The sequence below is a fragment of the Doryrhamphus excisus genome, chromosome 8 (genome assembly GCF_030265055.1).
Source record: "Doryrhamphus excisus isolate RoL2022-K1 chromosome 8, RoL_Dexc_1.0, whole genome shotgun sequence".
NCBI classification, from domain to species: Eukaryota; Metazoa; Chordata; class Actinopteri; order Syngnathiformes; family Syngnathidae; genus Doryrhamphus; species Doryrhamphus excisus.
Window position 1 is genome coordinate 4,295,136 of NC_080473.1, and position 12,751 is coordinate 4,307,886.

The 12,751-nt window shown below is 44.6% G+C and overlaps 2 protein-coding genes across 4 annotated transcripts; both read right to left on the bottom strand.

Annotated features, from left to right (window-relative positions):
- Nucleotides 1-1,320: 1,320 nt before the first annotated feature.
- si:ch211-132b12.7 (uncharacterized protein LOC564531 homolog) lies at nucleotides 1,321-7,360 on the bottom strand. The gene is made up of 5 exons (XM_058081010.1): nucleotides 7,128-7,360; nucleotides 6,760-6,872; nucleotides 4,418-4,603; nucleotides 4,027-4,223; nucleotides 1,321-2,271 (listed from the first exon to the last, which is right to left on the bottom strand). The coding sequence occupies exons 3-5, from the start codon at nucleotides 4,593-4,595 to the stop codon at nucleotides 1,414-1,416; spliced, it is 1,233 nt and encodes a 410-aa protein (XP_057936993.1). The 5' UTR covers nucleotides 4,596-4,603; nucleotides 6,760-6,872; nucleotides 7,128-7,360; the 3' UTR covers nucleotides 1,321-1,413.
- Nucleotides 7,361-7,698: 338 nt separating this feature from the next.
- On the bottom strand, nucleotides 7,699-12,326 carry ccnp (cyclin P). Of its 3 annotated transcripts, none has more exons than XM_058081014.1 (9): nucleotides 12,161-12,326; nucleotides 11,368-11,493; nucleotides 11,200-11,281; nucleotides 10,962-11,128; nucleotides 10,711-10,809; nucleotides 9,101-9,181; nucleotides 8,873-9,031; nucleotides 8,181-8,359; nucleotides 7,699-8,118 (listed from the first exon to the last, which is right to left on the bottom strand). In XM_058081014.1, the coding sequence occupies exons 1-9, from the start codon at nucleotides 12,203-12,205 to the stop codon at nucleotides 7,950-7,952; spliced, it is 1,107 nt and encodes a 368-aa protein (XP_057936997.1). In that variant the 5' UTR covers nucleotides 12,206-12,326; the 3' UTR covers nucleotides 7,699-7,949. The 3 variants fall into 3 exon arrangements, with proteins under 3 accessions (XP_057936997.1, XP_057936996.1, XP_057936995.1); XM_058081013.1 differs by having other exon boundaries at nucleotides 9,101-9,256; nucleotides 11,221-11,281; nucleotides 12,161-12,325; XM_058081012.1 differs by having other exon boundaries at nucleotides 9,101-9,256; nucleotides 12,161-12,325.
- Nucleotides 12,327-12,751: the final 425 nt, after the last annotated feature.

Below are 12,751 nucleotides of genomic sequence, written 5' to 3' on the forward strand. Positions count from 1 at the left end.
AATATTAAGAGCATCTACACGGAGACAGGCGCAAATGTTGGGGACTCTGTGCTTGATTAGCGCATTGTAGTTTTTAAGTTTTTAAGGCGTTGTTGAAAGGTCTACAAGGCATGATAGGCTGATAAGAGGTCCTTTCTATGACACGACGCTCTAGGTTGAACACGACTTGCTTATTAGAAGCGTTTGGTTTTAAATGCCATGCGGTCTATTTACATTACATTTGGACCCCTAAATCAGGGGTGTCCAAACCTCAGGAAATTTCCTGGTAATCAATTATACATGTTACGAAAAAACAGGGTACATCTCTACTTTAGAAAGAAACTGTAATGAACTGATAATGATATTACAGGAGTGTTGCACTTGTGATATTATCAGTGCTGCGAATAACGACTTTCAAATAAACTGTGTTACTAACGCCGTTACTTTTTTCAGTAACGGGTAATCTAATTACTCTTACTGTCAGCATAGCGCCGTTACTGTTTTCGACATCCCGTTACTGAAGGAGCCTAAAAATATATCACCGACTTCATAACTATTCTTCAGCGCGGTGAGAGCGTCAAGAGTGTTGCAGCGTGACAAGGGAGGGGTGAGATAACCACATAACCAATGAGGATTGGCTAAGGTTTAGTAAGATTGCGTCTTCAGCCAATCAGAGAACTTAAGTGGGCGGGTGTTTAGAGCACATAAGCGATGATGATTGCCTAAGATTGCGTCTTCAGCCAATCGGAGAACGTGGGTGGGCGGGTGTTTAGAGCACATGGAGTGAGAATACAGCATTTGCCGAAGTACAGGCACCACTTTAACCTCGTTGAAGTGAAAGGTAAAAATGTACACGTCGAATGTACATTATGTTCCTGAAAAAATGCCCAATACTGGTTATTATTGGGCGTTTTTTAAAGGGTGAGGCAAAGCAGCTTGAGAAAAAAGAAAAAAAAACAAATTTCAAACCTGCTAAGCTAACTTCTGTTAAGTTTAAAAGCAAACTGAATTAGTTCCTAGCAGAAAACGCAAACATAAATAAAATCGGTTTTCAGGGAGCCCCCTGCTGTATTATGTTCTCAGACTAAAGCACCATGTACATGCAGGTAAGCAGTTGTGACGCGTGAGCCGTGTTTTGTTTAGAGCATGGCGCTTTAGTCCTTTACAGTTGTGGGCAAACACGCACACACAAGTTTGCTGATATTCTTTTGGCGTGGTTGTATTTTAAAGCAACGTCGGAGGCAACTCATGCGCCGAACGACCGTGATGGTCAACCATGGTGGTAACCTTCAAGGAATTCACAGGTTTGATAGTGAAGCTCTTCGTCATAATCTGTAGTCATTCTTTGCTATCCGTCGATAAACATCACACATGATCCACAAAAAAACGCCCGGATGGAAGCGAGTGCCTCTCTTCCTTGTAAGGCACAGCACTTCACACTTCACCAGTAGAACTATCTGGAGGTATAAAGGCAACAATCTCTTCTGTGTGAGACGATCGAGTGGCGTCACAATTCTGTCTGGGTGTCGTCTCCGCGTTCACACCATCTTCTGAACTCGGATTAGACAGCGATTGCAAATGTTGCAGCTTTTTCAGGCCCGGGTAATATTTGGACTCGGTCATGATCCTGTGCACGCTCTGCCAGGCGGCGGAGGTGGCGCCGCTGAGGCTGCGACCAGCGGCCTGGCAGAAAAGCTCGGTGTGCCGCCGCAGCTGGGCGATTTCCTGCTCGGTAGCGTTGCTCTGACGCAGCAGCTCTTTAGTGCGTAGCGTGATGTCCAGCAAGCCTGACTGATGAAGGGCCTCCACGGTGTTGTGGAAGCGGCGGTGGCGAGTATTGCCAGCTCTGCTTCTCTGAGACCCCCTGCTGGTGAGGGTGGAGGGTTTGGAAGATGCAGAAGAAGGAGGCGTCCCGCACAAGGAGGAGGATGGAGATGAACATGGCTGCTCCGAGGTGGCTGGTTCCTGACTGCTTCCTGCAGGTTTGAGATGTCCCTTGCGTTCTGTGCGTACCCTCTTGCTCAAATTATGCGCCTCATCAGGCTTTTCTGGTGGCTTCTTGCTCGGGTGAGGTGCAATGCGGGGGTAGGAGTTGAGAACGGGCAATTGGGTGTCGGTGACTTTCTTCCCCGTTGGGTGGTTGCTCTTCCGAGACAAGGGCCTGAGGAGCTGGAAGGCGGTGGGCATCAGGCCGGGCTGCTGGAAAAGCATCATATGCGGGCTCCCTGGGCGTGCTGCCTCACAGGGAACATTTCTCCAGAGCGGCTGGCCATTTGTCTGGATGGTTTCTGGCTGGAAAACAAGAACGGGGTAAGAGTTAATGTTTATTATCAACAAAAAAGCATCAAGATAGAGTAGGACACTTTGTCATCAAATATCATCAGAAAGTGTCTCCAAAACCTTTGACATATTGAAAAGGATGCTATTGCTGTTCTGCACGCAGACCTCACAGCTAGGAGACCAGTGTTCGATTCCACCCTCGGCCATCTCTGTGTGGAGTTTGCATGTTCTCCCCGTGCATGTGTGGGTTTTCTCCGGGTACTCCGGTTTCCTCCCACATTCCAAAAACATGCTAGGTTAATTGGCGACTCCAAATTGTCCATAGGTATGAATGTGAGTGGGAATGGTTGTTTGTCTATATGTGCCCTGTGATTGTCTGGCGACCAGTCCAGGGTGTACCACGCCTCTCGCCGGAAGACAGCTGGGATAGGCTCCAGCACCCCCTGCGACACTTGTGAGGAAAAGCGGTAGAAAATGAATGAATGAATGAATGAATGCTGTTCTGCATCCAACATGCATGTATTGCATATTCATTCATTCATTTTCAACCGCTTTTCCTCACGAGGGTTGTGGGGGTGCTGGAGCCTATCCCAGCTGTCTTCGGGCAAGAGGCAGGGTACACCCTGGAATCACAGGGCACATATAGACAAACAACCATTCACACAAAGGAGACCATGCTGAGGACGAGGTGCGCTGCAACATTCAGAGGGAAGACTATGATGAAATAAAACAATCGGAAAGTTAAGACAATTTAAAAGTAATTTGAAGAGGTTTTACAAGGTTTCATCCTTTGCAGACCAGACTGGGACGAGCCTTTTGGAGAGCTGTGGGGGAGGTGGTGAAGTCCAATGCAGAAATGGACTTCCTGAGCTCCACCAGGTCCGACCCTGTGTACCACTTTGATTCTGAGCAAATGGACAGTGCCATGGCAATGCTGCGCAGGTTCTGGACTCAAACCTTGTTGTCAGTGCGGGCCAATGAGTACCAAAGTGCCCGCCACAGCTTGGGTCAGCTATTTCACTCCTTGCAGGTACACAGCATCACTCCAATAATTACATGAAATGGACTGGTTTGCATAATTATGCATTTGATTTGACACCAGGACTTCTATAGCCACAGTAACTGGGTGGAGTTGGGTCAGCGCTCAATTTACCGCCACCTGCTGCAGCCCGAGGAGCCCGCTCTCCCTGTTGCTGAAGGTAACCGAAGGTTCAAGATGTCATGTTTGCCTGTGATAATAGTTTAGGGTTGATTCATCATTGGGAATGCAGCTAATGAGGACATGAACAAAGACAGCGGCTCTCCCATGGAACGTTGTGTGCTGCAGTGAAATGCGTCCAAGTGGAAACGGTAGTTAGGTTGAACTAATGCTAAGCAACAATGTGTTGTACTACTTTTCATTCATTCATTTTCTGCCGCTTATCCTCACGAGGATGGCGGGGGTGCTGGAGCCTATCCCAGCTGTCTTCGGGTGAGAAACAGGGTACACCCTGGACTGGTGGCCAGCCAATCACAGGGCACATATAGACAAACAACCATTCACACTCACATTCATACCTATGGACAATTTGGAGTCGCCAATTAACCTAGCATGTTTTTGGAATGTGGGAGGAAACCGGAGTACCCGGAGAAAACCCACGCATGCACAGGGAGAACATTCAAACTCCACACAGAGATGGCCAAGGGTGGAATTGAACCCTTGTCTGCGTGCTAACCACTCGACCGCTGTGCAGCCCCTGTATTGCGTATAAAGAAGTCAATGTTTACCTGCTTAAATACCATGTTGTTAATGATGTAGATAGGCTGGTTTGGGTGCCCTCTTGGTATCCGTTTGGCGTTCCCAGCTTTTCCGTGCCCGTCATTTTGGTTCTGACAGGACGATGGCACCTCTGCCGCCCTCCTGGGCTGAATTTTATGTCTCTGCTGATCCTCCGTTTTGGTGTGCTGCCAGTCTGAGCCATTGTCTACAGTGACGATGTCGGAGCAAAGAGATGAGCAGAACCGCACTTTGTGGCGCCATTGCATTGAAAGACATTTGACCCATTTGTTTCACGATTTACAGCTCTTGAACAGACAGGGTGACATGTGTACTAAATAGCCTTAGGGGACAATAAAACCCGGTGAACTGGTGCTTACAGCCGTGTTTACTTGAACTCACCAGAGTAGCCAGAGTCTTTTTCCGAGTTCCAGCGGGGAGAGCTGAGTTCGCTGCAGTCATCCAAGTCCTTGGTCTGGCGCATCGCCCTCAGAGTGGAACTGTTGCGCTTATCTTTGGCGTTCTTGCTGCTCGGAGGATGAGAACCACGCTCGCTCAGCCTCAGCTCCTCTTTCACCATACTGACTCCTGATGAAAAAATATAATTTTTGTTCACATTTTCAAAAGAAGAGAGTCACGCAACTTATCGGTTTTATTTCCAAGACTTTGGACTCGACTTGACAACCCAATTCAAGACTTTTCATGTTAGCTCATATACTTTTACAATCAGTAACTGTTACATTTGTTCACTTCCTGCTTTCCTAATATAATTTAAGTTTTTTAAAACTTCATTCATTCATTTTCTACCGCTTATCCTCACGAGGGTCGCGGGGGTGCTGGAGCCTATCCCAGCTGTCTTCGGTCGAGAGGAAGTATATAGACAAACAACCATTCACACTCACATTCATACCTATGGACAATTTGGAGTCGCCAATTAACCTAGCATGTTTTTGGAATGTGGGAGGAAACCGGAGTACCCGGAGAAAACCCACGCATGCGAACTCCACATCGAACCGGGGTCTCCTAGCTGCGCTAACCACTTGGAGTTGTCAACAAGGAGTTGTCAAGCCGTGACAAGCCGACCAGTCACAGCCTTCACAGTCAGCGTCGCCACAGCTTGAGGATCTTTTTGGTGTGCAAGGGTATACCTATTGTAGAAGCTATTTAGTGTCTTCCTAGGTTTCTAATATGGTAATGGTAATGGTTTCATTTCATTTGAACATGCATCAGATTACAATTGAGTGCATCCCATAATCAGTTCACAGTTCCACATGTCCAAAAGGAGTAGGAAGAAGCAAAGCTTATGTTATTTGTTTATTTATCATATTTTGTTGGTGTTAATTAGTAGTTTATTTCATTGGGTAACACCATGGGCAGCTGAAATCTATTTATGTCGGCAGTGCTCATCAGTGGCCTTTTGATTATAGTTTAAGTGAAGTTTATTTTGTAGGACAAATAGCCACTACACCTATTTTCTATTCTTTTAGCCATGTGTCAAAAGCCCAGTGGTTCAGTTTGGAACATTCCTCATAACTGTGAGAATTTTCACACGTTTATACAAAGTCGCTCTAAAGTGCCTTTAAAAAAATGTTTTTTTATGCCCTAAAGGTGATAACAAAAATGACAAAGCACCACAAGTTTGTCTTTTTATTTTGGTGATGCCACAACGGAAGGAAAGGTAAAAGTGTGACGAAAACCATAGAACCAGATATTTAACTTATGCCATAGTGGTGTCCATAATCGGGCGATCCACTGACAAATCTGCCATGCTCACCATGGATGTTCATTTCACAGAGCCGGTGTCCAAGCTGCTTTGTGCAATGTGGTTCTAAGGTTAGCATGGTAAATTTCCTCTATTTGGTTTGGTATTTTAGTCTTATTATGACAAGCGGTGGACCAATTTTTTTTACACTTATGCACCCATCATATGTTTGTGTTAGAATATGTACAAATAGAAGGAAAAAGATTTTTGGACCCAAGTATGTGCAAATATGAGGACTATGTACATCATTGCCGCACATGCTAATGTTATCGCCATATCTTTCACCTCAATAGGGACTCTGACGGGCTGTTAATCTGTATGGGAGTGTGTCTGAGGACACGGATAGTCGCTAGGATAACATCAACCTTACAGGATAAGGTCACATGGTGCATTTCAGGTTGAAGTATTTCTGGTCATTTTGATGGATGGGTGTGGTCCTGTCAACAGCATCCATAAACAAATAAGGGTTGGGAAATATTCTTTTTTTTTTTTTTTAAACGACACGATCACTGATGTTATTGTATGGATGACACATTTGATAATCGATTGATGTGATTATGTAATTATGTAGTGGTGAATAATTAGCAGCTGTGTCATAAAATATGATTGTAAGGAAGCCTAATTACTATTATTAGTCATATGTAAACTATATTCGTTCCGACGATGACCGAGGTAATTTGGCACTGCCGTGTTTCGAAACGACGGGAAGCGCTGTGTACGCCCCCCCCCCCCCCCCCCCCCCAAATTATGTAACTGAAAACTTCACTGCCGTCTGGCTTTTACACAATACTTTCTACCGTACTGCTCACAAACAACTACAAAGACAACACCACGGCTGTAATTAACGACAAAACCAACTGTGATGTCGACACGAACTTAAAATGTCACGTTGATACGGTAAAGTTACGAGATGTGATAACGTGATGTAACGTGAATGTCCCATACAGTATATACGGTGGTGCGTTTACTGTACATAACTTACCTCCCGGTGGAAAACAGTTATTCCCAGAAGTAATAGCCGTTTCGCTCCTTCGCCTTGGGACCAAGACTCCGAGTGATGCTGCCTTGGTCTTGCGGAGCCATGTCTGCAATTACCTGTCAGAGTTTTAAAGAAAGGAAGACACCCGTCATTTGTTTGTTTTATATGCCGTCTGACAGCGGACAAGTGAAACGGGTTGCGATTTGTCTGACTGCCACAATAGCCTGAACGCAGCAGCAGGAGCGACGCACCAAATTTCAAAATAAATCTACCAACTACTGAAGATTCACATCTTTACGAAAACAATACGTAACTAAGTGTATTTATTATCAGGTTAATAATCGATAGTGTACTTTTTGAATGGCACTTACATCGACGTTCAGCCGGCAACGACACCTGTCATGCTCTTGTTTTGAAATCCCAGTGACTGACAAGAGCCTGCTTGACACGAAACGGCTTCACGAGACCACCGACTTAAGAAAAGTGCACCATACAACACAACACATCTTGTTTACTACACGTCCCCGTAATACTTAACGAATTTATACGTAACCTTGACTGAACCCACCCGCTCATGTTGAACAAACACCTCCACCAGACCGTGAAGATTTGCTCTCATTGGTCGGTGGGGGCACCTGCAGCATCCAATCAAATCGTGTGTACGTCAGCGAGGCGGAAGTAAAGATGCTCCCAATGGATACATCGTTGGGTTAACTTAACAGTTAACTTCCACTCAGAGTCAGCTTTGTTTGTGAAGAAAATCCAAATAACTTCGAAAGAGTTGCTGTGTGAGGCAGTAGATCGTTTTAAATGACACCCCCGCAGTGAAAAACTACAGGAGGCGCAAAGTGTACGTGGCTGAGAGGTCATTTTTGGAACTGTCTCGGCAGCTGTTCCACACCACAGCTTGCAGTAAGAAGCACACATGAAGACTTTCAGTAATTCAAATCATACATTGCAGCAGACACTTTATTTTAACATTAAAACTTAGAACAATACAATTTGACAGTCCACATTCTCTCTACACGACACCAATTCAAAACACTTCCTAAATCAGCTGCAAGATGAGACAGTAAAACATCCTGTTAGTGTTTGCCATCACATATTCACACTTCTTCCTCCCCTTGGTATACCCTGTCAAAAACAAACTCCCACAGGCACGAGCGTCATCATTGTGTAGGTTAGGACACAAATTAAGTGCATACACCCAGCACAGCGGATGCATGTTTGAGACCAGGGTGGCTGCTGATGTGCATGGTTTCCGGGGAGGAGAATTTAATAAAAGTAGCGCAGGTCTCTCGGGTGTGTGCTCTGGCTGCAGCGCCGGCGAGGATCTGCATGATCCGCTGCAGAACAGCCTCACTAACAGAAAAAAAAAAAGGTGAAGCTTGTGAGAAATTGCCAATATTTCCGAAATGACACACCTGCCGACGTAGATACTGGAAGCCAGACACCAGGCGGCCTCGCCTTCAGTTGTACGGGGTTCCTGCAGGACTTGGCGGGCCAAGCAGAGGGCCGCTCCTGCCAGCTGCACCGGCAGAAACGCCACACACCGGCCCTCGAAAAGCGACAGCTCCAGCAGATAGCGAGCCATACAAATCACCTTGTGGCATGGATGACAAGTGAAATATAAACATAATTACTACTTATGTTATTCATTTTCCATGCTGCTCATTCTTCACTTGGATCGTGGTGTATGCTGGAGCCTATCCCAGCTGACTGTGGGTGTGAGGCGGGGGTACACCCTAGTCGCCAGTCAATCATTCATACTTGACATTGACATGTAGGAGGAAACAGTACTCAGAACCAACGCACACATGTATGAGGTGAACATGCAAACTCCAGAGTTGTCCAACAGCTATTCAAACCCAGATCTGACTGCAGCCCTCATGCAGGCTCTACTCTACCCAAAACAACATTTTCATGGACCATGTGGAAGAATACAGCTCCAGTGCAGTGGGTGTCTAATGTAAACGTATTTGTCAAATCTGCTAGCTTTCCCAACAGCCCCATCTGCTTTTTTAGTAGTTCTTTGCACGACTTGGCCCCGATGCAAGTGGACAAAATCCAGGTCCTGAAGTTGTAAAGGGATGTACTAAACTGTCAGTGCAGTCACCTGAGCACTGCAGTGTGCGATGGAGGCCAGCAGGTGGAGGAAATGCAGAGGCTGACAGTATGACAAGTTAAATTTAAGCCCGTTGAAGACTTTTCGCTCCATGCGCAGCAGCTGATGCTTGGTGTAGGCGTGGTCCATCAGGGAGCAGAGTCCAGACACCTGAAACGAGACATTGCCAGGTCGGGGTCCAAGAAGCTTCATGGGGTGAGGAGGCCTGAATCGCCATACCTCAGGGAGGAGAGATTCTTCTTTTTTTGCAGCCAGAAAGAGGCAGACCATGCCCAGGAGCTGCAGATTGGCTGTGGTCACCTTGAACAGAGACAAGGATCGGTTGAGGAGGTGGATGGCTAGATAGAGAGTCTCCTCCTGGAAATGCATGAGTTCCTAATGGGAAAACACACATGGTTGACATTACCAAGTATCAGGACACATTATGTACCGCTCAGTGTAGATCAGTACATATTGAAATGCTCCACACCACAACTCCCTAGTGCAAGCAGCAATCATGGAGCCCCAGACCCTACTGAAGCAAGACTACCTTGCAAAGCGCTGGTGTTGCAGTCGTTCTGACTTACTTTCAGAGTAATTCAGTAGTAAATCCATGTTGCTATACACCAACTACTCTAGAGATCGTTCCTTCAGATAAACAGTTACCAAAATACAAGTTGTGTACTGACTTTTGAGAGTCAAACCTCTGTTTTCGTACACCAGTTTGTTTTGGTTGCACTTTAAACTACTAACGTTTGCCCTGTACTGTATCATTATGTGAAGCTGAAACCCCAAACAAAGCAGCCATGCACTGCCGACTCTGCATATAATTTTGCATACAATACCGCTCCAGAGTTTGGGATGACTTGGAAATGTTTTTGTCCAGTCTGAGATATGGCTTTTTCTTGGCAGTCCTGCTATGAAGTCCAGCATCCTGAAGTCGCCGCTTCACTGTTGATACTGACACTGGTGTTTGATGGCTACTATTTAGTGCAGCTGTGAGGCATCTCTGTCTTAAACTACACACTCTCTTGCACAGTTGTGCAGCGTTTTTCTGTCCTTGTTAGACCCAGTTTGTGTTGCTCTCTGAAGGGAGTAGTTAACAGCATGGTAAGAGATTTTAGTTTACATTTTTAGATGGCTTTTCTAATCATCTATTAGCCTTATAAAATGATGAACTTGGATTAGCAGCCATACCAGGAGATTGATGCAGAGGACTGACAGTTGTTGATAGTAGGCCTCTATGCAAAAATGGAGATCCTTCTTTGAAAATTAATTTTAATAGTTTGTGAAATGGACAAAAAATTTTGTGAAATGCATGAAAATTTGTTTCTTTGGAAAACAAAGAAATTTGCAAGTGATCCCAAACTTTTGAGCGGTAGTGTAGCTTGATGTGGTCTGACATGAGAACATAGCTGATAGTATATAACATAAAATTTGACAAATAAGTCAAGGAAAATTATAAGCATTAAATAGTGTGTGTGTTATATATATAAATATTTTGTTAACTCAATGCAGCCCACAAGTCAAAATATTTGCCCACCCCTGCAGTAAATAGCAGGTTGAATAGTTGACAGCATCGCATAGAAAAATACCATATCTTGAAGAAGCAATTGAATTTTGGTGGGTATCTGGATAAAAGGAAATTATATTTAAGCATTACGAGTATGTGAAATGGAAAAAAAACGAAAATTTGTTTTTCCCCTTGGAAAACAAAGAAATTTGCAAGTGATCCTGAACTTCTGAGCGGTAGTGTACATGTAAAAACTATTTAAAAATGTATTACATTTTAGTGTCTTCCCTATGGGGAAAAAAAATGAGGTTCCACTGCATATATATTTACCACTTACATTGATTTGAATAAGCCAGTCTATCAGGACAGCACGCGTGGCGTCAGTGAAGTGTCGCAGCAGCTCATAGTTGGGCAAAGAGTTCCATGTTTGACTTCTCTGAAGGCACAAAAAGTAATTTTCAGGGTACTTTACAAGAACCATGATCTTTACACATGAAAAAGAAACCCTTCAAAGGAAGCAATTTGGCAACAAAGGCAAGGAAGTGTGTCAGTCTCGGCACTTTGTATAGCTTTGAAGCTCAGCCTCACCATCATGTCCGAGAACATTTCCCAGGCATATGTCCGGTCCAGTATGAGGTCCAGCTTCTCAAGGGCCATCTCCACTTCATGGCGCAACAGACTGGGCATGAGGACCCGCAGGCTGTGTAGACCCTGCAGGCTGCGAGGGTAAAAGGAGGGCTCCTCCAGACATCCATCTGCTCGTCATGAACCAAAAGGAGGATACAAAAAAATTAAATGTACACTGGCCTGATTTACTTTTTAGCACCTTTGGCAGGGACGATTCTACCAGTCGAGCATGCACAAGCTTGAAAGACGCCATTGCTCATTTGGCCTGATAGCATCCGGTCCTGCAAATAGATGATGGCTTAAAAGGTAGCTGCTAACATTCGAGTCTAACAACTATAATTATGATCAAAAGGTCAAGCATGTGTACCCATTCATGTTCTGGATTCCTTTTCACACAGACCACCCTGGACTCTGACACTTCCATAGGCTGGGGGCAATCTGTGGACCCACAAGCACTGGCCAAAGTTCTTAAAGGGGCTCGCCTCTCGTCCGCCTGCAGGATCAACAAGACAACGGTTCATTGTTACGTTAAGACTGGACAGTGTCATTGGCATCTATGAAAATTTTAAAAGTTATGGTATACGGTTCAAAAAGTAGTAAGTTAGTAATGTGGATTTTGTTAGAGATAATAGGTTTCTGAATTACTGATCTGAATCATTGTAATGCATCAAGAATGAAGAGCTAGTGATCTCAATTCAGAAAGTCAGTGAATCAAAAGTACAATATCGCAATAAAAGCTCTTCTATTCAAAATACATACCACAGTGATTTACTGCATTCTATTTGGTAGTTGTCCAAACATTATTTAGTTGTACATTTAACATGTTTGTTCCCCTGGCGTCATTTGTGTGGAATTGGAAATTATATGAACAATGTGTGGTGTCTGAGATATTATGTGACACCGACTCAAGCGAACCGGATCCTTTGAGTGACTCGCTTAAAATGAACCATTTACCACCATTTGCTAACAGCAGCTAGCATAACTTTAAGTAGGCACCGACCTTTCAGAGAACAAAACAAAACCGTACCATATTTAGTCCTCGCAACACATTTTTGGCTGAACTAAACGTGTACAATTTGGGGGGGAAAGCGTGCAAGCAAGTGACATGACTCAGCGACGGTAGTCAGCCATGTTTTCTCCCCCTCCACCACGACGCTGACCTTGTGTAAGTCCAGCAGAGGCATGGAGTCGCAGAACCTGGCCATGGGTAACAGCCGGAGACAGAGCTTCCTGCTGGGCCGCTGCAGCTACTTAAGCACGGGAGTCGGCGGAGGTCTGGAATAGAGAGAAGCACCATTTTGGCCTGCGACTGCTGTCAATTATAAGGAAGACTGGCCAGGTGGGCCCGCCAGGAAGATGATTGGGGCGATGACGTCACACACAATCAGGCCAAGTCAGGTGACCACTTTCTGTCCTAGCTAAACAAGCTAACTTTGGTAGGTAATTATTATTATAAATATTATAATTTCGCATCTCCCCACTTTACAATTTAAAAATGTTTTACTTTAAAAAAATATTTATAAATGAACTCCTTCCATTTAGCATACTTTCAAGCTGTAGTGTTTACATACTAAAGGATGCTGGCAAAACATATTTTTTGTTTGTACTACTGAAAAAAAAACTAACAAACTAAAATAATCTGCTTTATACTGTATATACTCTACTTACCCTCATATAAGACCAGTCTGTAAAAATCTGCAAAATATAAGACAGCCCCTCTCTTTTAAAAAAAAGGCAAAACTCACCCTATT

Bases quoted from the DNA above. Each gene is read 5' to 3' on its own strand.
- si:ch211-132b12.7 (XM_058081010.1), bottom strand. From the start codon at position 4,595: ATGGTGAAAGAGGAGCTGAGGCTGAGCGAGCGTGGTTCTCATCCTCCG. The intron at 4,224-4,417 runs GTGAGTTCAAGT...TCGTCACTGTAG, and splicing joins AAAAGACTCTGGCTACTCTG to ACAATGGCTCAGACTGGCAG. The intron at 2,272-4,026 runs GTAAACATTGAC...CTTGTTTTCCAG, and splicing joins ACAACATGGTATTTAAGCAG to CCAGAAACCATCCAGACAAA.
- ccnp (XM_058081012.1), bottom strand. From the start codon at position 12,205: ATGGCCAGGTTCTGCGACTCCATGCCTCTGCTGGACTTACACAAG. The intron at 11,494-12,160 runs GTCAGCGTCGTG...TTGATCCTGCAG, and splicing joins CTCTGCTGGACTTACACAAG to GCGGACGAGAGGCGAGCCCC. The intron at 10,810-10,961 runs GTGAGGCTGAGC...TTGTGCCTTCAG, and splicing joins AAATGTTCTCGGACATGATG to AGAAGTCAAACATGGAACTC.